This window comes from Aptenodytes patagonicus, unplaced genomic scaffold (genome assembly GCF_965638725.1).
Source record: "Aptenodytes patagonicus unplaced genomic scaffold, bAptPat1.pri.cur scaffold_430, whole genome shotgun sequence".
Classification (NCBI taxonomy): Eukaryota; Metazoa; Chordata; class Aves; order Sphenisciformes; family Spheniscidae; genus Aptenodytes; species Aptenodytes patagonicus.
The window spans coordinates 1-23,478 of record NW_027472333.1 but is presented as its reverse complement, the minus strand read 5'-3'; the positions used below and the strand labels follow the sequence as shown (position 1 = coordinate 23,478).

The 23,478-nt window shown below is 56.1% G+C and overlaps 2 protein-coding genes across 9 annotated transcripts; both read left to right on the top strand.

Moving 5' to 3' along the window:
- Positions 1 to 120: 120 nt before the first annotated feature.
- Positions 121 to 14,938, top strand: TIA1 (TIA1 cytotoxic granule associated RNA binding protein). 8 transcript variants are annotated; one of them, XM_076364017.1, is made up of 13 exons: positions 121 to 276; positions 4,885 to 4,981; positions 5,853 to 5,951; positions 6,496 to 6,550; positions 6,722 to 6,754; positions 8,045 to 8,132; positions 11,843 to 11,918; positions 12,376 to 12,484; positions 12,986 to 13,081; positions 13,177 to 13,261; positions 13,865 to 13,988; positions 14,355 to 14,494; positions 14,783 to 14,938. In XM_076364017.1, exons 1-13 carry the CDS (start codon positions 251 to 253, stop codon positions 14,904 to 14,906), a joined length of 1,152 nt encoding a protein of 383 aa, XP_076220132.1. In that variant the 5' UTR covers positions 121 to 250; the 3' UTR covers positions 14,907 to 14,938. The 8 variants fall into 8 exon arrangements, with proteins under 8 accessions (XP_076220132.1, XP_076220133.1, XP_076220129.1 ...); XM_076364014.1 differs by lacking the exon at positions 121 to 276 and adding an exon at positions 2,987 to 3,407; XM_076364018.1 differs by lacking the exon at positions 6,722 to 6,754.
- Positions 14,939 to 18,137: 3,199 nt separating this feature from the next.
- CUNH2orf42 (chromosome unknown C2orf42 homolog) lies at positions 18,138 to 22,096 on the top strand (the record flags this gene model as incomplete). The annotated part of the gene is given in 3 exon segments (XM_076364023.1): positions 18,138 to 18,164; positions 20,280 to 21,147; positions 21,986 to 22,096. Coding segments are annotated over 2 exon segments (967 nt in total), but the record flags the coding sequence as incomplete, so codon positions are not given.
- Positions 22,097 to 23,478: the final 1,382 nt, after the last annotated feature.

Genomic DNA, 23,478 nt, shown 5'->3' with positions numbered 1-23,478 from the left:
AGCGGCGGCGGGCGGGGAGCCGCATCCGGCGGCGGCTCGCCTCCTCCTCTGGGCGCATGCGCGTTACCGCCCCCTCTCGGCCGGCCGGGCCCCTTCGCCCGCCACCCGCCATCTTGCGAGGACCATTGGGGTTATTGTCCGCCGCTCGGGCTCGGCGGGGCCGGCGGCGCTCGGGCTGCCCAGGCGCTGACGGGGCCGCGGGGCCGGCTCGGCGTGAAGAGCCGGGGCGGGCGGGGGCGGCGGCGGCGCCATGGAGGATGAAATGCCCAAGACCCTGTGAGTGGGGAGGGGGCGAGACCGCCTATTGTTCCCGGCTCCGCGGGGAGGGGCGGCCCCGGGCTCCCCTCACGCACGGTCCCTCGGGCCCGGGCGGCGCGATCGGGCCTCCGCGACGGGCAGCGGCGGCCGCCGCCCCGGCCCTTCAGCCGCCTCGGTGCCAAGGGGGGAGGCCCCCGCCCGCCGCAGGGCTGCCGGGCACCCGGTCCCGGCTTCCCCTCGGGGCGGGCCGGCCCGGCCCCGGCGGAGCCGGGGGGAGCCCGGCCGGGGCCGGATCCAGCCCCTCCGCCCGCTCCCCGCTATTCCTGTCCCCGGCCTCGCTTCCCAGTGGTGGTCACCGGCTTTCTCCGCCCCGGCCCGGGGCTTTCTCCCGGGCCTCTCCAGCTCACATCTGGAGGGAAGGGGGCTGGGGGGAGATGTACGCCGCCCCCCCGGCCCCCGGTACTTGCTCCGTGTACGTTTTCGCGAGCATCTGGCTGAATTTTGCCATCTCTGGGTTGGGTTGGCACCGTCAGCTCCCGGGGGGAGGGTGTTGGGGGGGGGGGGGTGGCTGCCCTGGCCTGAAAACTGGAGCCCCGCTGCGATGTTCAACAGCTCGATGGAAATAAACGGGGGTCGCCCATGAAATCGCCGCCTCTCCAAGTGTTCAAAGCACGCTGCGAGCCTGTTATTTCCCCAGGAACTAACGGTAGCTGCAGGGCAGCTCCTCGCCTCCTTAAAATCATAAATGGGGTCCCTTAATTACAGGCAACTTTTCTGGCGGTGTTGGGCAGCTGACGCCCGCCGCTGTCAAGAGGCGTTTCGGTCGGCTGTTGCTCCTGCGGCTGGCTGTGTTTGAAAGGCAGAGGAGAGCTCCGGTGCGCATCTTACGTGTGCGTTTCTCTCCTTTTCTCTGGCAGGCGTTACCTGGAGTGGTTTCCCCCGTGTAGATCAGGGAAATCACAGACTCCGGTCCTTCCGTTCCACCTCTGCCTAAGCTTTGATCTCTGTTTCAGTACAGGAGTTGAGGGGAGGAAAGACAGGAGGGAGAGGAGTCTTTCCAAGGTGAGGGGAAAGTTTTGCCCTTGGCTGATCCTGCGCCTACCCCAAGGGTTGCTAAATGAGTGACTGCAGGAAAACAAGACTCTTACGTGACTTACGCCAGCTCCTCTGGTCCAGGCTCTCCTGAGCGGTAAACACTCTGTCAGCCTCCCTGCGTATACGATCCCGTTGTCTTTCTCATACGTGCATTTTTGGAACTATTCTTGGCGTCTGCAAACATGGGTCAGGCCTGTTGGCGTATTTACGTGTTTATTTAGAAAAATGGGTTTCCCCCGTCGCAATGAAATCGTCGTCCGGAGTTTAGTGGTCTCAGCAAGTAGACGGGGTGTGCTCGAGGGAATAAATTACCTGTCCTTGAGCACGTGCGGCTCATTGCACAAACACGGCCGGGTTTCTGAGCTGCGGAACTGACTGTTGAGCAACGTACTGGGAACGTCACTCGCTCCGAGTGACTTTCTCAAGTCATACGGAGGATTGTCACGAGCTGAATTTCACAGATGGGGCTTCGAGCGAGCAGCTTGAAGGAATAAAGTGCAGCTAAAAGTAATCTCTCTCTAGCTCGGGTCTGAAGTGTGTGTGTGTTAAATATTTGCTTGCACGGGGATTTCTGTAGGTAGTGCTACAGGAACCCCATCTGGACCTGGGTTACGGTGCTCCCTCTTCGGTCGCATCGTCTTGCTGCATCGGGAGGGGCCACCGAAGCGGTCTGCAACGCGCGTGCCTTTTTCTTTAGTACCCTTAGCGTGTTTAAGTCCTTTTTCTGGAACAGTTTCCAGACGTCGTTGGAAGCAGCTTCTTGCTTTTGCCATTTCCACGTAATCTGTTTCTTTGAAGGGGAGCGTTAGAGCCTCGGCGTTCCGAAGCACGTTAGGAGCCGTGTTACTTATGTAAATGATTTCCTGGGTAGGCAGCTCGTTTTCACGTGGCCGGTGACCTTCCTTGAAAGCCACTCTTCAACGGCAGAGATTATAAATTTGAAGAGCGGTTACAAGGCAGACAGTGTTTTTGAACTTTACAAAGACCTCTTGTTTGCATCTTTCATATACGTACGTAGATACTTGTGGAATACGTGTACTTCTGATTTACTTCGCGTGTCTAAAAAGATGCAGAAGCGCTAACGCTCGATAGTTTGGTGTTATTTTTCAAGAAGCCGCATTCTGATCAATGTGCGGTGAATAAATGGAGCTGTCTGCAGAGTTCGCCTTCCATAGTCCGCAAAGAAACATCGACCGACTCATTAAGGAGAATCCAATTAGCAGGAAAGAGAGGGATGGGAAAGGTGCAGGAGGCGACAGAACCGTCACGCAGGAGAGATCGCCTGCCGAATTAGCTGGCCCTACCTGGCAGGGTCACCTCGGCCCTCGGTTATTTCTTGTCTGACTGGTCCAGGACAAGGTCCGGGTGTGCTGGACCCTGCCCGTGTGCCAGCTACACGGAAGGAGAGCCGCGGCGAAACTCCGTGGAAAGGTTGGGATGGTCAAACAGCTCGAGCGTAGCACGGGGAGAGCGCATCAGAGAAAAGAACACGGGGATTGTTGCTCGGGGGGCGGGAGGGGGGGGTGTTTTTCCCATCAGTCCTGGCACGGTTGGTAGCATCGCAGGACTTTGTCGTAGTTTGTCAGCCGGTGGATTGGGGAAACCTCTCCAGGCTTGCTGGCCGCAGAGAGCAGATGTACCCAGCTGCGGGGTAATGAGGTTACGCTGACGAATAACACGAGAAAAATGCTGCTGAAGTTTTACGATGTTGAGCTCTTTTTCTGAACGGCCGATGCGCTTTACGGTTCCCCCTCCTTTTTTAGCGCTTTGTTCTGTGTGTCATTGCTGCTCGCGTGGCCGTTAGGGGATGCCTTGACCACGTCTGTGCACGAGGAGCCGAGACGTGTTTTTACCTTGGTGCGGAAGCAAGTAGGTCAACGTCTAGTACGCAGTCACACGTACTGTCTCTCGACATACGTGTACGTACACGTATATCTTGCTGCAGTTGATCCTTCGAGGATGCCTTTTGAAAGGTCTGGCCACGCAGAGGTTCGTGGGTCCGTCGGAGATCGCTCACCTAAATCCTGCTTTTTCCAGCTAAATCCAGTGTTAAGGTAGGGAAGGCTTCGGGAGGTGCCTGTCCGGTTATCGGGGTGAAAATCCAGCGCGAGTGCAAAGGTCAGGGTGTAGACACCGTGTCTAGGAAACTTTCAGTTACAAATAAACTGTTAATAAACTTGGACCTAGAAGGTGAGGTGAGGGCCTCATCGCTCTAGTGCCTTGGCTTATTCATTATCCGATAATGTTAAAAAAAAAGAGAGAGAAAAAGAAGTCTCGCTAGTTATGACTCTCGGTTGAACGTGATGCGGGGTAGAATGTCCTGGTGTTATCGAGCACAAAGTTAATTGCCTTAATGGCAGTACGCTAAACCCTCCTCTGTTTAAGGAGACATCATCAGAAGTGCAGGAATTGCCCGCTTTGTTGAGCGAGAGGCTGCCTGTGACGATCTGATTCTGGTGAAGCGTGTGTTGATTTTAAAAAGGAGTACGATTCTGAGCCCTACCTAAAATAGTTGTTCAAATTATTAATACATGGCTTGCCGGGTCATTTCTGACAGGAAAACAGAGGCTGTGTGTCTCGTTCCCCCCCATTCTCTCCTGCTAAACCAAATACTGGAGTGCATCCATCTCTTCAGGAGGGTTGTTCACAGCCTTGTGTCAACAGAAGGAGCGCAAGAAGTCGCTGGTTTTGCTGCCTTGTTGTTCTCTTACAACATCTTTTTAACTCTTGCACGGAGACGGGGGAGGATTGCTGATTTATTGACGTGGTTTCAGCAGCGCGATTTGGCTGCGGCTCTCGCTGCAGAGGCCACGGTTTGCCACATAACGTTCCTTTGCGGAGAGGTGCTGCCACACCTTTGGAGCTGAGGTTTCTCCGTGTGCTTTTTTTAAAAAATCCTGTGACTTGGGCATAACGACAACAACAACAAAAACCCCCACCTGTGGGTGGGGTGCCGAAATCCCAAATCGGAGCAGGGGTTCGGGCTCTGTTTGTGCTTGAGGAGGCTGATCCTTTCCGATGGAGGAGGACGGGGGGATGCCCACGCTTGAGCACGTTTGCCCTTGGTTGGTTCGGGCAGATCTAATGCTTTCAGACGATGAGCCCTTTTTTTAAAAGGAGCCGACTAAATATCGTGTAACGTGCTTGCTAAACACCGGGCTGAGCTGCTAGGGCAGCTAGGGAAGCGGTGCTTGGTGAACGATGGCTGCGTGTGGTTATCGTAACGTGGAAATCCATTCGGGCGGTCGAGTTGTCCGTGTCTGGCTTTTCCCCGTTCAGCTTTGAACCGGGGTGAGAGTTTAGAAAAGCAGACCTTTGGCGGGAACGAGGTGGGGTTGCTGCCCGCTGTCGCCGAGCCGTTTCTGCCCCGTTGCTCCACGAGTCGGGACACGGTCCTGCCGCACGCTTCATTTCGACGGCCTGACCTGGCGGGTTGGGTGTTCGGGGAATGACTTTGCGCCGTGTTTGCTCAGTACCGACGAGCAGACTGGAGCGTCAGGACGGCTTCTAACTTTTTATTTGATCCTACAGATACGTGGGGAACCTGTCAAGGGACGTGACCGAAGCTCTGATCCTCCAGCTGTTCAGCCAGATCGGACCATGCAAAAACTGCAAAATGATAATGGATGTAAGAGCCTTCACCTAATGATTTTCGTGTTTCTCGTAGCTAATGGCTTTGGGCCGTACTTGCGTGTTTCGGAATTCCACTGGAAATACGGCACGACCGCGTTAAAGGGTCTGGAGAACAAGTCTGATGAGGAGCGGCTGAGGGAACTGGGGTTGTTTAGCCTGGAGAAAAGGAGGCTGAGGGGAGACCTCATCGCTCTCTACAACCACCTGAAAGGAGGTTGTAGCGAGGTGGGGGTCAGTCTCTTCTCCCAAGGAACAAGCGATAGGACGAGAGGAAACGGCCTCAAGTTGCGCCAGGGGAGGTTTAGATTGGACGTGAGGAAAAATGTCTTTACTGAAAGAGTGGTGAAACATTGGAACAGGCTGCCCAGGGAAGTGGTGGAGTCCCCATCCCTGGAGGTATTTAAAAGACGAGTAGATGAGGCGCTCAGGGACATGGTTTAGTGGGCATGGGGGTGTTGGGTTGACGGTTGGACTTGATGATCTTAGAGGTCTTTTCCAACCTCAATGATTCTATGATTCTATAATAAGGCTGGAGATCACAGTCGTGTACTTTTGGCATCATTTCTGCCTTGTGCCCGGTGTTAAATCGAAGGGTGGGTGGGTATTGCGAGGGGGAGCGAACGGGGTGGGGGGGGTGTTGTAGACGAGATGAGAAAAGTTCTTCCTTGCCGTAATTTTACCTTTCTAAAGCGGAACTGAAACCCCCCGGAGGGTTGTTAACGCGCTGACTGTGGTCTCAGTGCAGAGTAAAAAAGCCTATCCATTTTGAGACATTTAGGCGTAACGAATAAGGAGCTGAGTATAATGGCGAGGGCACAGTTTGAAGAGGTTTGTGTCAGCAATCCCTTGTTTCTTTCTTTTCTCAGACAGCTGGAAATGATCCGTACTGTTTTGTGGAGTTCTATGAGCACCGGCATGCGGCTGCGGCACTGGCTGCTATGAATGGCCGGAAGATAATGGGTAAGGTAAGCTGTCATGTCTACAGGGTGAGCTGGAGTTGAAAAACAGGCTGTCTCAGGTGGGGCGGGTGAAATATCCATGGGTGAAATACCGCTTGAGACGAAGTGGATACGCTGCGAAACGTTAGACACTTCATTTGGACGGAGGTCTTGACGTGACACGGCTAACAAGAAGAGCTGTTGTGACTGTTGTAGGAAGGACTCGGAGGGAGGTGGGGGCGTGGAACCGGGGAGGGCTCAGAGACAGCGGGCGTAAGGAATATTTTAACTCTGCCGACCTTATCAGGTCTCTCTCCTCCCCACCCCTGCAAAAAAACCCAACCAAACCAACCCAAAAACTCCCAGAGCAGGTCTGTTTACCGTCTTTGCTCTTAACCAACGGAACGCAGCTTGGAAGAACGAACCCTCTCCCGGGCAATGTGTCTTAAACCGGAGCTTTCACCCCAAACTTCCACGTCTGGTGCCCCTGTAGTGTCAAGAGTTAAATGCTGGAGGTATCTGAGCTTAGTTGGGATTTGCTCGGTCTAACGTGAGCGACTAACGTTTGCAGGAGGTCAAAGTGAACTGGGCGACGACCCCCAGCAGCCAGAAGAAAGATACCAGCAGTAAGTGTCGCTTATGCTTTGAGTACGCGTTTGATTTGTACAAGTAGTTTTTAAACATAAAGAGTAAGCATCGTACAATTATATGCAGTAATGTTTTGATCGTAATCCTAAGATATTATTTAATGTGTTTGTGTTAATAAACTTAAGAACAAATCTAATCTTTGTCATCAGGTAGTACCGTTGTCAACACACAGCGTTCACAAGGTAATTGTATCTTCTTAAACATAAAATGAAATCTCTCAAGGGTATTCACTAACCACCTGCAGCTATGTATGGGGTTTTGTTCGTTACGAATTTATTTTTTATGGAAAGACTTCCCTTTCGTTTCCCTGTAGCGTCAGAAAGTGATCTAGTGTCCACTCTTTGGTTCTGGTGCTAATCTCCAGCTGTTTGTTACGAGTGCACTTGTAAAAAAAAAAAAAAACCAAACCAAAACCAAAAGCCCCAAACCCCCTTGTCCCCTGCTATCGAGGCAGAATAGTTGGCTCCCTGTGAGGCTGCAGCACGCGCCGCTTCAGGCAGATTCCTTGGGAGTTATCTAGACCGTTTCCCAAACCGGGCTCCGTCGCTCCCGGCGAGCCTACGGATTGCTGCTGTTCTCGGCAAGCTTTGAATTTCTGTAGGCCAGTGGGGCTAAACTACATCAGCGTCCGACTGGACTCGAGACTTTTGTACCTGCTGTAGTACAAATAAGTCTGTATATTGCTAGGACGGCGCGTGACACGTGGTAGTGGAAAACTCCTTAGACACAGGACTTTTCTCTCTCTTTGGTGCGTGTTTTTTATGGCTCTGGTATGAATTGAAGGGATTACTGTTTCCGTTCTGTTGCCTTCAGTCTTAGTTCACTTGCACATGGATTCACACACACTGAATTCTCACGGATTCACATGGTGTAGTGGCTGGGCCACCAAAACTGTTGGCTTTTGGGAACTCAAATGCTTTAACAGCCAAACTGTTGCAATGCAAGGTATTTTTTTGATTTGTTCTTCACGACCCACGGTGTTAAACCGGCCACCGTGGCTGGGTTCCAGATAACGTCCTGCTCTAGAGTGAGTGCTGCCCTGCGTTTCTTGAATCTGCTAGACGTTTCGGTCGGTCAGATTTTTGAATCGCTAGCGGTCTCCTCCCGTGTCGAAGCTTAACACTAGCACACGGAGAGGAAGGCTTTCGTGTGGTCTTGGCACATTAAGTAAATAGTTTTAGGGCTTTGTACGGTAAATGCTGACTGGTCTTAAAAGCAGTTTGTAAAATACAGAACGTAAATGCCGTGTGTCACTGTAGTATCCTTAAAATCGCTGCCTCTGTAGCGCTGCCAAGCAAAGGGTCTGTTACGAACAGCAGTAAATTCTGCTTCGTAGTAAACTCTAGTCTTCATGTAGTTTTTAATAATAGCTGGAAAGCCGAGATTGCGATGCTCTGTGTGTGCGCGCGCGCGCGTGTGTTCAGGGGTCGTCTTCAAACATTAAGATCCTTTTTTCTCTTTTTCCCAAAAAGACCATTTCCATGTCTTTGTCGGAGACCTCAGTCCAGAAATTACAACTGAAGATATAAAAGCAGCTTTTGCGCCATTCGGAAGAATATCGTAAGTAATTTCCTAGGGCAAATAAACTAAAAGTTATCTCTCCTAAATGGAGGCAGCCTTATGTTTCAGTAAGTAAAAAAATGAGAGTTGTGGCAGTGCAGGAATATACATTCATCTGTTCATGCAGCGACATGAGTCTGAACGGTCGGGCATTAAGCAGGGATGTGTAAGCCGATTCCTTTATAGTAGCTTGTTCTGCTTTCCTAGAAAAGTTGCATCCAACTTGCTTTGGCTTTATACCCCTTGCCTCGTTTGGAAAGGCAACGCCGGAAAAAAAATTGACCCCTAAACCCGGGGTTTGCATTTCGCTGGCCCTCCCAGCCGTCAGATCACCATCACGCTGTACAGTTTGTGACCGAGTCCGTTTGCACGTCCACGTCTTGGGAGGCTTTGGATTTTTTTTTTTGTTAGCCGTGGTCTGCCGGCCACCGGTAGCCAATGTTTTTTGGCAGTTAAAATTCCCATTTCCCACAAAATGAACCTTTTTTAGCACAAGACTCGTTGGGGCACCCGGAGGCTGCAGCTAGAGCGGCCTCGAAGCGTTTGGCGCTGGGTCAGCGTAAGCCCTTGACCCGAAGGGCTTGGCCAAAACCACGGGGCATCTCGGGTCAAGGAGTTGCACTCATCCCAGCGGTGCAGAGCCATGGTGTAACAAGCGAACGTGTTACAAACGGGGAGCGGTGCTCGCAGGTCTCCACCTGCCAGTTTGTTGTATTCAGGGTGTAGCAGAGTGAGGAGCGGTTCGTTCATTCCATCCTCCAAATGTAAACCATTAATTTTCCTTGTAGTGTTGTCTGTACTGGACATTGAAGTTTCTTGATGGTGATGTAAGAGAACATAGAGTGCTTTGGAGTGTTGTGTAGTGAAGCATTTAATTGAAGTAAGTTTGTTTTTTGTTTTTTTTTTTCCCCCTCAGAGTCCAGTGTATTTACTCTTTTAATGCCAGCTTGATTTCCTCTTATGATAAGGTTTAAAAAAAAAAAAAACCAACAAAACTATGTGATCCGAATGTGACTTGCTTCAGACGACTGTAATGCTTGACTGCGTCTTTTGTAACTGTCATCTAGGAAACACAGAGGGTCGGACTCCTAAGGAGAGTCGATTTATCCTCTGGCCAGATGTGGTCTGGATGGAAGGGACGAGGGACTCTAAAGTAGCTCTGAACTGCTGGAGTGAGTGCGAAAGGGAGGCAGTAATAGACGGCCGCGTCGGTGTGACTGCGAGGGAGCTGGGAAAGAGAGTTTTCCCCTAGCCGAGTCAGCGCTGGGTCTCTGAGGTGACCGTTCGACGGACAGTCGCCTTTAACAAATGACACCCCCCACTCCCCCCCCCCCCAAAAAAAACCCGAAACCCCTCCTGAGCCTGAAGCAAAAAGTAACGTCCGAATGTCAGCTGGGGGGGGGTATAAAACCACGGTGAACATCGGCCCGTGGTCCGTATTCCTGGGGTCCCGTCTTCTCTAGAAGAGCTTTTCGGACGCAGAGCTGTTGCTGCGTGGTGGCGGTGACGGGGAAGGGGGAGCGATGCTCTTGCTTTTGGGGTGCTCAGCGCACAGCCGTAGAGCTAACACACGGAAAACTCGCGGCTTGCCCTGGCTCAAACCGACTGTCCAAAATGAAACGCAGTTCTTTTCCCCCCACAAAGGCGGTAGATTAAGAATTGTCCCCGTAATGACTCTCTCGAACTCTCGTTCCAAAACCGAGGGGTTAAGTAAAGCCGAAGGGACCCAAATTTTCTACTTGTTTAAATTTTAACCTGGAAAAAATATTGCTGCTGTCTCGTAAGTCGAATGAAGTTGCTTGACTTTACCTGTTCTTCATCAGTGACTAGTTTCTGGAAATGTGGTGCTAATGGAATATTTCCTGATTTTTTTTTTTTTATATATATTTTTTTTTAAACATTGTCTTCGCTGGTGCTAAACTGAGCTTTTTTTTTTTTTTTTTTTTATGACACCGAGGTTGAACTACTGCATGATTAGCGCATAAGAAATTTTGGTAATTCTTTGCATCTGGATTTTTTTTAATCACTGTAAAAGCACACTTTCATTGTGGTTTCCTTTTATGCTTGCTGTACGCATGTTTTCACCTGTTCTCAAGTCTTTATTTTCAAAGTTTTCAGTTGAGGGTAAGTAGAGATGAGTATTTCCCCCCTCCCCTCTATAGGCTCTTCAGAGCACACCGATCTAAGCTTACCGAAGTGGCTCTTCTCAGGCAATTTGTAACATACGACCCAAATTCTGACCTAACCCAAGAAGGGGGGGAAGAAAAAAGGGGGGAAAAAAAAGGGGGAAGGGCGGGGGGGGGGGGGGGGAGTGTCTCACAAAGAGGAAAGAAATAACGTTTCTGCTGTAGCTTCGGGAGAGGTATTTTCCTCGGGCCTTCGGCGATGGCGTCAGCGCTACGGGCTAACGTATGCCAGAATTAGGCTTACGATGCAGCGTTTGCAGTTACTGTAAGGCTTAAAAAAACAAAACCAAACCAAACCAAAACCAACCCCCCCCCCCCCGAGCGTAACGAACCTTCTCTTCGTTGTGACTTTTCTCGCCAGTCTTGGAATGCTTAATGTTGTGCACACGTTAACGCTAGTTTCTCTGAACCCTGTTATTTTTATACAGCCGTAAGTGACACTGCATGACTTTCTGACCGGTTTTATGTTGTTGTTTCTGTTCTTTTAATGCCTGTCTGTGTGGGGGCAAAGGAGGGGAGGAGAGGGTGGCCCGTACGCGAGAGCATCTCGACCCTCGGCTAACTTGTACGCAAATTGCCTGAGAAAACGCTGTAGAACGGCGTTCCACGAGTGGGGTTTAGCTCTTGTAGCTGGGTTCTCTTTTTAACTCAATCTCAAATAATAGGGCTCTGGTTATTTTGCAGAGTGTCTCTGAAGAATGGACAGAATTGCCATGGCTAACTACAAGCTACAGTTCACAGTGGACAAACGTTGTAGTTTTCTTATTTACTTTTATAAATCTTTTTTTTTTTTTTTCCCCTCGCTTTTTTTATATCTTGTAGTTTCCGATCAGTCCTGTATGATTGCTGTTGTACAAATGCCGTTTAAATGATGTGTAATATGTAGTTTAAGACATGAATGTTTCGGTGTTTTATTTTCTTCAATAATTTCTGAAAATGTCAATCTCTCAAAATTTACAGCTGCCCACAGTCCAAAAAGGGGGTAACGAATTGACCCGAGAAAATTAAAGAATTCAGTTAACAGGCGACGTATGCCTTTTAATTCCTATCTTTTTTTTTTCATTTTTTTCTATTTAATATTTTGAATGAGTAGGTAGAATGTGTTGGCAAATAGCGAGTTTAAAAATTGCATGGTTAAAGAGAGCCATTCAGCTAATGTTAGTCAGCTACGTGCCTTAAGTGATTCTTTTGAATAGCTGCTTTGACCATGCTTTGTGTCTTTTAACAGTCTGTAAAAGCATTTTGAAGCGGGAGCCAACTGTCGTAAAGTACATACGTTTGTTAGAGAAGCTATTGATTTGCATGTTTACACAATTAAGTTTAATTTTGCTACTACCTGGCAAAGCCTTAGTAAAGTTCTGTGTAGAAAAGAAGCCTTTTGCTTTGACTGTGTTGCTGGTGCAATAAACAGTTGACCTTAGTAGAGGTGAAACGTGAAAATAAGCTGTACGTGTGATTCGAGTTGTCGTTTTGGTCGGGTCGCCTTTCGAAGGCGCTAAACTGGCTCTCGTTTCTGCTTTTTAGAGACGCGCGCGTGGTTAAGGACATGGCGACGGGAAAATCTAAAGGATATGGCTTCGTTTCCTTCTTCAATAAATGGGTGAGCTGCGGCACGGTCTCGAGCGCCCCCCAAAAGCGGACGATGATTTTCGGCGGCCGCCACGGGGAAGGAGTACCGCCGGTCCCCATCTCTGTCCGGCTCCGGTTTCCCCCGCCTGCCGAGGGGGGAGCTTTTCTCTCTCCGCCTCTTGAGACGCCCTGCTATTGCTTCCGCGTTTCTAAAGCGCCTGGCGAGTGACGTCCGGATGAGCGGGTGTACGGACGCGACGGGGTGACAGGAGGTCTGGTGTACGGCGGGAGGGTCTTCGAGGCGCTCGGCGAGGCCTAACGCTGTCCTTCGTCCCGCCTAAATCCACTTCTTTTGAAGCGGGATTTCTTTTGGCGCCCTTGGGGGTGTCAGATGGGGTGGGCGCGCGGTGGTGTCACTCGTTGGGCTCTATCGCAAAGGGAAGAGATGCCGACGGTGGGGTTTCCTTCTCTCCCTCTCTCGCGGACAGGACGCGGAGAACGCCATTCAGCAGATGGGCGGTCAGTGGCTCGGTGGAAGGCAAATCAGAACGAACTGGGCGACGAGAAAACCCCCGGCTCCAAAGAGTACATACGAATGTAGGTCCTCGACCGTTTGCGTCTTCGCAGACCTCCCGCCGGGGCTGGGGTGGGGGGGAGAGGAAAGGGGCGAGCTGCAAGCCGTGGAGACTGTGGGAGGAGGGAAAGCGGGTTCTAAAAGCGAAGGCGCTCGCCGACAGTTTCAAACCTCCTCAGCGAAGCGGCTTCCTTAGCTAGGGCGAGCGTATTACCGCTGCCGGGGGGGGGGGGGGATTCCTTCGGCTTCTGCGCGCTCGGGTTGGCAGCTCGCTTCCTCTCTAGGCAGCCGGGAGGGCGCTGGCTTTTTAGCTTTGCCCCCTGGCTCTTAGGGCTTTCTGTTGCGACACAGAGCGGGACTGTGTCAAAGAGAGCGTTTCCATCGGAGAGATTTTAAACGAGGTGTGTCAGACCTACTGGACAGGCGTCTGCAGTTTGTGCTCGACATCTCCTGCCGGTCAGGATTAGAATTTCTACGTAAACGCCTGTCCGATCCGCTGAAAAGCTCTGTGAAATCTCTTTAAGCGAACGCCAAACAACTGTCTTACGACGACGTGGTCAATCAGTCCAGCCCGAGCAACTGCACCGTGTACTGCGGCGGCGTTACTTCGGGACTGACAGGTATCGTGGCTTCCACCTACCGTCGCGCTGACGAACCGTCTCGGAGTAACACAGCCGTCGCCCCCTTTTGACGCTCTTGTTTCTTCCTGCTTCAGAACAGCTAATGCGCCAGACCTTTTCTCCCTTCGGGCAGATAATGGAAATCCGAGTCTTCCCAGATAAAGGCTACTCCTTCGTACGGTAGGCCGCCGTGCGGTTTGCGCGTTGACGGGTTTAATAAGAGTTACGGGTTCGCCTCCTTTTGGCGTCAGGCCGAGCATGGGTCGGGTGTGTGCCGAACCGTCGAGAGGCCGCTTGACGGCGGCCTGATCCGAGGAGTGAGTTAACGGGCCTTCGGCGCGAGTAGGAAAAGGCCCTTGACCCGGTCGAAACTCCCGCGGTGCCCTTCGTCGTGAGAGATCTCCGCCCGTCCCTCTTGTGCGGGACGAGTGGGAGCGCGGGGCGCTCCTCCGCAGCGGAGTTACTGCGGCGGGCGGGCGAGTTTCAGGGTTGTTTCCAGAAGCGTCCTCATCTCTCTGTTGATGAGGCTCCAGATAACGAAAAAGAACCGTCGATCGGCTCGCTCTCCTCGCTGCCGAATTTTCCCGTTGGAGTTACGACACCGAGACGGGAAAAGTAGCCGTAGCCTCGCCGTCCCTGCCGCCCGCCGCGGGGGGGGACAGGAGGAGGTTTGGGCTGGCCATCTAACGCAGCCCAAATCTGTGCTGAGCTAGCGGGGACTCCCCGGGGGTTGCTTCTCACCGAGTGAGTTCGTTCGTCTCGGCACGGCTTCTGTCTCGACAGGTTTAATTCTCACGAGAGCGCGGCGCACGCCATCGTTTCCGTCAACGGCACGACTATCGAAGGACACGTAGTGAAGTGCTACTGGGGCAAGGAGACGCCGGACATGATCAGCCCGGTCCAGCAGGTCAGAACTCCTCCTCCGCCTCCCTCGTTAGTCTTTGCCAGAAACCCGTTTAAGCGGCTGCGACGCCTGCGCGCGTGCCGGTTTAGAGACTTGATGCGTAGCCGGCGTCGCCTGCGTTACGGCTTATTTCCTCCGAGGTTTTTAAAGCCCTCGGGACGTGTGGAATCGCGTTACGTAAAAACGCGCGACGTATAACGTTCGGGAGAAAACTCGCAAAATACCGTCGGGGCCCGTGGCGTGAGGGCGGCCGGAGCTTCCCGCTCCCGCTCGGACGGACTCGGCAGGCGGGGGCTGTCTTCGGGGGTTGACGTAAACCAACGCCGCGTTCTCGGGCGCCTCTTAACGCCCGGGTGTTTCCCCTTGCAGAACCAGATCGGTTACCCGCCGGCGTACGGGCAGTGGGGCCAGTGGTACGGCAGCGCCCAGATCGGTCAGTACGTGCCCAACGGCTGGCAGGTCCCCGCCTACGGGATGTACGGGCAAGCGTGGAATCAGCAGGGCTTTAAGTGAGTATTTGGGCTTTTTTTTTTTTGTTCTTTGGTGACGGGTTTCCCCCACCCCTCCCGGCGGGGGCGGGGGCGAGGTGACGATCCCAGTCGGTAGCGGCGTAAAAACTGCCGAGACGTTCTGGTCCTTCGTCTCTCGGAGACTCGGGATGAGGAATCTCCGGGACGGTCCCGCTCGGAGAGCGACCCGCTCGGGCACCCCCCCGATTCTCCGTTACGTTCTCCCTCGTTTACCGACGCGTTTGCCTAACGAACTGTTGTTCCCCCCCCCCCCCTTCCCCTCGACAGCCAGACGCAGTCTTCGGCGGCGTGGATGGGCGCCAACTACGGCGTGCAGCCGCCGCAGGGGCAGAACGGCAGCGTGATAACCAACCAAACGGGATACCGCGTGGCGGGCTTCGAAACGCCGTGAGGAGGAGAGGACTCTGAAACCGGGGCGGCGGGGGCGGCGGCGGCGGCGGCGGTGGGGGGGGGGGTGGGGGGGGGCCAGGGATGGGGAGGGGAGGTGGGGGGGTGGAGGGTGGGGGAGCCGCCGGGAGCGGCGCGGAGCCTTCGCCGACCGCCAGGAGTTACCGGATGGAGCGTCGGATGCGATGTATTTATTCGAGAGAGAGAGCGAGAGAGAGAAAAACGAACAAAAACCACAAACCGAGTGACGGCGAACGAGCGTTTTTAATCATGAAATTGTCATCCGCGTTGTTTAAAAAAAACAAAACAAAACAAAACAAAAAAGACACCAAAAAAAAAAAAAAAAAGCGAAACAGAAATCACACGGGACGAGATGCTGGATGTCTGCCGACTTTTGCCTTCTTTTTCCTCCGTCGTGTGTTTCTCAAGATCCGCGGTTTTTGAAACACGGCAAATGCAGGGACTTGAGCGCCGCCGAAAATCGGGGCAGCGAGATTGCACAACGTCGACCTTTTTCCTTTGTCTTTTTTTTGGTTTTTGGTTTTTTGGGGGGTTTTTTTTGGTGGTTGTTGTTGTTGTTGTTGCTCTTTTCTTCCCTCGGAAGCAGCGCGCCGCTCCAGCTTGCGCGCCGAATGGTTCGAAACGCGTTACGAACCCTCGCGCGCCAAAAAATAACCCCCCCAAACCCCCCCCCCCCAAAAAAACAAGGAGCCGAAAGCGGGTGAACCCCGAAGCCGCCGCGCCTTCGGCCTTCGCGCCGCCGGTTTTTCAAAGAGCCTCCTGCCCGAAGCCTCCCTCCCTCCGCTTTTGTTACGCCTGGGGGGGGGGGGGGGGGTCTTGGTTATTTCCCCCCCCCCCTCCCGACGATAAATTATTGGTTTACGTGGGGTTCGGAGCTGGGCGTGTTTTTCAGGGTCGGCTTCGCCTTACGCCGGGGATAAAGGGTTTGGGGGGGGACGGGACACACGGGGGGGGGGACACGACACACGGGGAGGATGGCAGCGGGCGGGACGGCGCCCGGCTCCCCCCCCCCCCCCCCCCCCTCTCCGTGAGCGAGGATTTCCACCCTGCGCCGGTGAAAATCCCGCGACGAATTCCTACGAACCAGCCGGGTGGTTGGTTTGTTGCCGTGGGGGGGGGGGGGTTTCGGGGTGGTTTTTTTTTTTTCTGTTGGGTTTTTTTTTTGTGTGTGTGTGTGTTTTTTAACCCGATTTCTACATTTACATGTACTGATTATGTAAAATATCTCAGCAAATTAATATTTTGCACAACCGTTTGGCCGCCTTTGTACGCTTCCTTTATTTTAAAGGTGGGAGGCCGAGTCCTCGGAGGCGAGCGACGCCTCGAATCTCCCTTTTCTTCTTTTTTTTGGTGGGTTTGGGGTTGGTTTTTTTGCGTGGGGACGTCAGACTGGTTCTCTCGGAGCACAAACTGCGTCCTCTCCTGCTTTTAATTAACTGGGAACCCCCCCCCCCCGGGTGAGGGGGGCTGCGGGGGGCAGCGGGAGGCGGCCGGAGCTCCGCAGACCTGGGCTTTGGGGGCTAAAACCGACCTTTTCCGTCGGCCGTCAGAAAAAAAATGGGGGAAAAAAAAAAAACCCCAAACCTAACCGCGACCCCCCCCAAAAAAAAACAAAAAAGGGAAAAAGGACCCCGAAAAGGGGGAAGAGGGCACAAAAAGGGGGGGAAGGACCCAAAAAAGGAGGAAAAGACCCCAAAAAAGGGTAAAAATAACCCCCAAAAGGGGAGAAATGACCCCACAAAAGGGAAAAAAAGACCCAAAAGAGGGGGGGAAGGACCCAAAAAAGGGGGAAAAGGATACAAAAAGGGGGAAAAGGACCCCCCAAAAGGGGGAAATGACCCCAAAAAAGGGGGGGAAAAAGACCCAAAAAAGGGGGGAAATTACCCACAAAAGGGGGGGGGGAAGACCCAAAAAAGGGTAAAAATAACATCCAAAAATGGGGGGAAAGACCCAAAAAAGGAGGAAAAGACCCCAAAAAAGGGGTAAAAATAACGCCCAAAAAGGGAAAAGGACCCCAAAAAAGGGAGAACTGACCTAAAAAAAGGGGAAATGACCAAAAAAAGGAGGAAAATACTCCAAAAAAGGGTAAAAAGAACCCCCCCCAAAAGGGGGAAAAGGACCCCAAAAAAGGGAAAAAAAGACCCAAAAAAGGGGGGAAATGACCAAAAAAAGGGGGGGGGGAAGACCCACAAAAGGGGGGGGGGAAAGACCCAAAAAGGGTAAAAATAACCCCCAAAAAGGGGGAAAAGGACCCCAAAAAGGGGGGGGGAAACCCCAAAAAAGGGGTAAAAATAACCCCCAAAATGGGGGAAAAGGACCCAAAAAGGGGGGGGGAAATGACCAAAAAGGGGGGAAAAGACCCAAAAAAAGAGGAAGAGACCCATAAAAAGGGGGAAAATAACCCCCAAAAAGGAAAAAAGAAAAACAAAAAAGGGCGGGGAACCAAAAAAGGGGGAAAAAAACACAAAAAAGGGAACAACAAACTCCAAAAAAGGGGAAAAAAAAAAAACCCAAAATGGGGAAAAAGAAACCAAAAAAAGGAAAAAAGCGCAGAAAACCGAAGCCCGTCGTGTGCTCCCTCTTCTTGCTCGTGTCCCCGCGGCCGGCTGTCGCCCTCCCCGGGCCGAGGCTGCTCGGGGAATTTTTGGGGGGGGAAAGGGCGAAATCGGTCAATTCTTGCTGCGACCGCGCCGCGGGGGCGGCTGGGAGGTGTAGTCCGCGGAGGCGCCGCAGCGCGCATGCGCGCGCTGCGGCGCCTCCGCGGACTACACCTCCCAGCCGCCCCCTCGGCGCCCTCACGTGGCGCCGGCGGGCCAATGGGAGCGGGCGGGCGGGCGCGGGGGCGGAGGCGGGTCTCTCAGCGCCCTCGCGGCGGTCCGGGCGGGAGCGGGGGGCGCGCGCCGCCGCCCAGGTGAGGAGGTGAGGCGGGAAGGGGGGGGGGGGGAGCCCCGCGCCCGCGGGACAGGAAGTGACATCAGCGGGGGGGGGGGGCGGGGAGGATGCTGGGAAACGGCGCGGGGCGGCGGCGGCGGCGGTGGCGGGGGGGGGGGGTCGCGCGTTCCCGCCCCCCCCCCCCCCCCCCCGACGTCGGCGGGGTACGACGTCACGGCGACGCCACGGCAGTGACGTGAGCGCAGCGCGGGGCCGCTGTCGTTAAGGGCCGCCCGGCGACGCGGTGAGGGAGGGGGGGGGGGTGGCCGCGGCCTCGCCTCAGGAGCAGGCCCGGGGCCTGGTCCGTGAGGTGAGCGGGGCTGAGGGGAGGCCCCGCTCCGGGCGCCCGCCCCCGGTCCCACCGTCACCGGGGAGGGGGAACCCGGCCCTTAGCGCCGGGGCTGTCCCGGCGTCGCTCTCCGTTCTCGGCGTGCCCCGGCGCGGACCCCCCGGTGCCCTGAGCTCGTCCCCCTGCCCTTTGCGGTTGGGCCCCGGGAGCTCGTAACCTCCCGGCGCCCGGCAGGGTTTCGTTCCCCGTCGGTAAACCCGCTGAGGGCCCGGGGCCGGCTGGGATCCGCCGCGGGAGAGGCCGGCAGCCGCTTTTCGGGGCGTCCCGCGCCTCCCGTCGCATCCGGCCGCAGGTGCTCGGTGCCGGCGTCTCCCCGAGCCGTTGCGGCTCCGGCAGCGGCAATAAACATCCCTTTCGCCCCTGCCCGGGCGTCTCCGGCTCTCGCCTGCTGCCCTCGCTGGGCGCGGAGCCCGGCTGGGGAGTCCCGGCTGCCCCCGGCTCTTCCGCGCGGTGCCCGGTTTTGCCCTGGAAAAAAAGGGGGGGTTTCGGTCGTGGCGGGGGAGCGCCGGGCGGAGGCAGGGGCGAGCGGAGGGCTCTCCCGCGGGGTCGAGGGGAGCCGGGCAGCGCTCCCAGCCCGCCTCGCGTCCCGGCGTGACGTGCGAGCAGGGGCAGGGGAAGGTGCGGTGGGCAGGGGAGAAATGCTTGAAGCTTCTGTCAGAAATAGTGTGGCCAGCAGGAGCAGGGAAGCGATCGTGCCCCTGTACTCAGCCCTGGTGAGGCCGCACCTCGAATACTGTGTTCAGTTTTGGGCCCCTCACTACAAGAAGGACGTCGAGGTGCTGGAGCGTGTCCAGAGAAGGGCAACGAGGCTGGTGAGGGGTCTGGAGAACAAGTCTGATGAGGAGCGGCTGAGGGAACTGGGGTTGTTCAGCCTGGAGAGAAGGAGGCTGAGGGGAGACCTCATCGCTCTCTACAACCACCTGAAAGGAGGTTGTAGCGAGGGGGGGGTCGGTCTCTTCTCCCAAGGAACAAGCGATGGGACGAGAGGAAACGGCCTCAAGTTGTGCCAGGGGAGGTTTAGATTGGACGTGAGGAAAAATGTCTTTACTGAAAGAGTGGTGAAACATTGGAACAGGCTGCCCAGGGAAGTGGTGGAGTCCCCATCCCTGGAGGTATTTAAAAGACGTGCAGATGTGGTGCTTAGGGCCATGTGTTTAGTGGTGGACTTGGCAGTGCTGGGTTAACAGTTGGACTCGATGATCTTTGAGGTCTCTCCCAACCTGAATGGTTCTATGATTCCAACAGGATTGCGGGGCCAGCGGCTCCTCCCAGTGCCGGGTGGCTCGCCGGGAGTCGCTCTCTTGCTCCTTGGCTGCCAACCTGGTGCAAAAACCTGACCCGGGTGAATTTGGGGGGGGGGGGGAATTGCCCCGTTTCTGTCCTGTCCACGCAGGGTTTTCTCTCCCATCGTCGCTGCCCCGGACCGCGATTTCCACTTTGGTGTCGCTCGGAGCAGCTCTGGTGCGCTCTGTGAGTCCCCTCGCCCGTGCGTCCCCCTGCAGCGGCGGGCAGGCCGCCCAGCTTTATTTACGTCCCACATCCTTTATTTAATTTTCTTTACCCCCGTGGCTTGGCCCGCGAGCGTGCGCGCCCCAAAAGCTCTCTTTTCAGCCTCGCTTTTCCTCCTGCCCGGCCGAGACTGGGAAATAGCGGGGGGTGGGCGCCGGGGGCTGGGGGGGAAGGTGTCGGGGTCCGGTGCTTCCAGGGGTGGCACTTCGTCACCCCGTGAAGAGAGGCACGCTGCCGTGGTGTGTCGCGGCGCACCCGGCTGTCGCTTGGGGCCCCGGTTGTGAGGAAGGAGCTGAAGTGGCCGGTGTGGGACTGTGGCGGAGCCGCACAGTGACCGGCGGGGACCCTTGCCTCTCCTGCCGGGACCGGGCAGCCAGTCGCTTCCCCCCTCTTTCTCTTTCTCCCCTCCGTCCCTGCCGCTGCTGGGGACTGAGGACGGCCGCCGCCTCCTGCGGAAGGGACCTGTAGGTGTCACCGCCAAAGCGCTGCGTCCCCCGCTCTCCCTCCCGTCCCCGTCCGCCTCCCCAGGCTGCTGACTCGCCTCCCCCCCATCTCTTGCCCTTCCAGCTTCCCCGGAGGATGGAGCCGGCGTCGGTGAGGACCAAAGTCCCCTCCTTCCTGTCCGACCTGGGGAAGGCCACGCTCCGGGGCATCCGGAAATGTCCCCGCTGCGGCACTTACAACGGCACCCGAGGCCTGAGCTGCAAGAACAAGAACTGCGGGACCGTCTTCCGCTACGGCACGCGCAAGCAGCCCAGCGTCGACGCCGTCAAGATCATCACCGGCTCCGACTTACAGGTTTATTCGGTGCGGCAGAGGGACCGGGGCCCGGATTACCGGTGCTTTGTGGAGCTGGGGGTCTCGGAGACGGCCATCCAGACGGTGGACGGGACCATCATCACGCAGCTCAGCTCCGGCCGCTGCTACGTGCCGTCGTGTCTGAAAGCGGCCACGCAAGGCGTGGTGGAGAACCAGTGCCAGCACGTCAAACTGGCCCTGAACTGCCAGACGGAGGCCACCCCGCTCACCCTGAAAAGCTCGGTGCTCAACTCCATGCAGGCTTCGCCCGAAACCAAACAAACCATATGGCAGCTGGCGACCGAGCCCACGGGGCCGCTGGTGCAGCGGATCACCAAGAACGTCCTGGTGGTGAAGTGCAAGGCCAGCCAGAAGCACAGCCTCGGCTACCTGCACGCCTCCTTCGCCCAGAAGATGAGCGCGAAGACGCTGGCGGACCACAGGTTCTCCTGCTCCTGCCAGGCTCTGAAGGCCGCCAAGGGCGGCCCGGCCGAGGAGGAGGAGGAGGAGGAGGAGGCGGCGGCGCCGCCACCGCCGCCGCCGCGCTGCATTCACTTCTTCGCCTGCATCTGCGCCTTCGCCAGCGACGAGAGCCTGGCGCAGGAGTTCGCCGACTTCCTCGCCTACGACTCCGGCGGTAGGTGGGGAGGCGGGGGGCGGGGGTGTGACGCGCAGAGGATTTCGGCGGAGGCGGGGGGTTGCGTCGAGGGACCGTGTCGGGCCGATGCCGCTCATGCCCTGGCAGCTGCCTGGCTTTGTCTGGGCTGCCCTTACACTTGCTCCCTATCGGCGCTTCGTTAGCTGGGGCTTCGTTTCCTGCCCCCTCCCTCTGCAAGCAGAGAGCTTCGTGGGGAGTGATTTCTCCGGGGCCGTAGCTTGCTCCCGGCGTGTGGGAGCGGAGCGGGGTGCTCCCTGCGCTCCCCCAGGAGCTGGGGGGGGGGGCACAGATCCTGCCGGGCTTTGCTGCGATGGGCGCTCGGGGTGAGCCGGGGTCCTCTTCTGGGCTGGGAGCCGGGTGTCCTCTTTCCTTGGGGCCAGAGCAGCGCTGGGGGAAGCCCAGCTCGTTGTGAACCGCCCCCACCCCCCCCCCAGGCCGTGGCAGCAGCCTTTGGGGTTCAGTCCCCCCGGGGGGGGAGTTGTGCACCCTGATAGCTGCGCCTGGATAACCCCACCCTGTCTTTAGGCACCCAAAGGTGAAAATCTACCCCGGGGAGAGCGGCCTGGGTGATGCGAGTGAATTAAAATCACCGCTCGCCTCAATGTCTTGTCCGTCCCGTCCCGTCCCCCCCCCACCAAGAAGCCTGTCTGTAGGGCCAGGAGGACTTTGGGGTTCCTCTGAGGACGTTTGGGGTGTGCTGAGAGGTCTCGGGGGGGCTAAGTGCCGGCGGGGAAGGGGGACGCGAGACCCCCGCATCCCCCCGGTGCTGCTGCACGTGGTTGAGATGCTTTTGAGGACAGAGTCTTGTTTCTCCTAGGTCTGAAGGGGATCGCGGTCCCGCAGTTGGTCGGCGGCCCCGAATCCACGGTGCAGGCTGGGGAGGCGGCTGCTGCCAAGCCCAGGAAGAGGAAAAAGGATGTAACGCCTGGTGGGTGTCTGCTGGAGGCTCTGTGGGACGGGGCGGACGTGGTCCGAAGCCGAAAGCCGTTGCCCGGCTGGCACGACCTCGGGAGCGACAACCCCGCTGTCACCTGCCAGACTCGTAGCCGGCCACGTGCCGTGTCCGGTGCCGGTGGGAGCTTTCGGAGAGGCTCTGGGTGCTGGCACGCTCCTGCCCTGAGTCCGAGTGGGTCTTTTAGTGATCGTTGGCGGTGTTAAGGTGGCAAGAGCTGCGGTGACAGCCCGCTTTAAGGAGAGAGGCGGCTTCTCCATCCCACCCACCCTGCCCGTGCAAGGGATGCCCGCGTGGGCTGCCCCCGGACCCCCGGGACTTGTGCGCTGACGCTCTTTTTAACGATCCCTCAGGGGCGCAGGTGACCAGCCCTCTCCTGGCTCAAGACCCAGCTCACAGCAACCCCAGGAGAAGCGGCCTGAAGAAGCCGGCCGTGGCCTCCTCGCTGAAAAGACAAGGTAAGCCTCGGCCACGCGTCTCACCGGCGGTCGGGAGCGCTCGGGGACCGGGTGGACGCCCGCAGCCGTTCGGTTCCTGCTGCCGTAACCCCCGTGGGAGGGCATGGCCGAGCCCTCTCTGTCCGTCTCTCGCCCTGGGAGGTGGAAAATTGGCCTCGGGCACCTCGGTGTTGCCGGTCTCGCGCAGCTCGGGGTGCTGGCGTAGCTCTGGCTAGCTGTAAGCGTGGTTGGTAGAGAAGGGCGATGCTGGCGTCCTCCCAGGGTGGCTCTTCAGTGGATTTCTTGGCGCGGCTTGTGGTGGGGCCAGTGCTGCCGTGAGCGGGCGGCGTTATTAAATATCTCCTAATGCCCTCCTGGGTAAAATGGATAGGAGAATCATCGAATCATTAAGGTTGGAAAAGACCTCTGAGATCATCGAGTCCAACCGTCGACCCCACACCCCCATGTCCACTAAACCATGTCCCTAAGTGCCTCATCTACTCGTCTTTTAAATACCTCCAGGGATGGGGACTCCACCACTTCCCTGGGCAGCCTGTTCCAATGTTTCACCACTCTTTCAGTACAGACATTTTTCCTCACGTCCAATCTAAACCTCCCCTGGCACAACTTGAGGCCGTTTCCTCTCGTCCCATCGCTTGTTCCTTGGGAGAAGAGACCGACCCCCCCCTCGCTACAACCTCCTTTCAGGTGGTTGTAGAGAGCGATGAGGTCTCCCCTCAGCCTCCTTTTCTCCAGGCTGAACAACCCCAGTTCCCTCAGCCGCTCCTCATCAGACTTGTTCTCCAGACCCCTCACCAGCCTCGTTGCCCTTCTCTGGACACGCTCCAGCCCCTCGACGTCCTTCTTGGAGCGAGGGCCCAAAACTGAACACAGTATTTGAGGTGCGGCCTCACCAGGGCC

Excerpts from the sequence above, each read along its gene's own strand:
- TIA1 (XM_076364014.1), top strand. The coding sequence starts at position 3,313 with ATGCCTTTTGAAAGGTCTGGCCACGCAGAGGTTCGTGGGTCCGTCGGA. Across the intron at positions 4,982-5,852 it reads ACTGCAAAATGATAATGGAT|ACAGCTGGAAATGATCCGTA; the intron begins GTAAGAGCCTTC and ends TTCTTTTCTCAG. Across the intron at positions 11,919-12,375 it reads TTTCCTTCTTCAATAAATGG|GACGCGGAGAACGCCATTCA; the intron begins GTGAGCTGCGGC and ends TCTCGCGGACAG.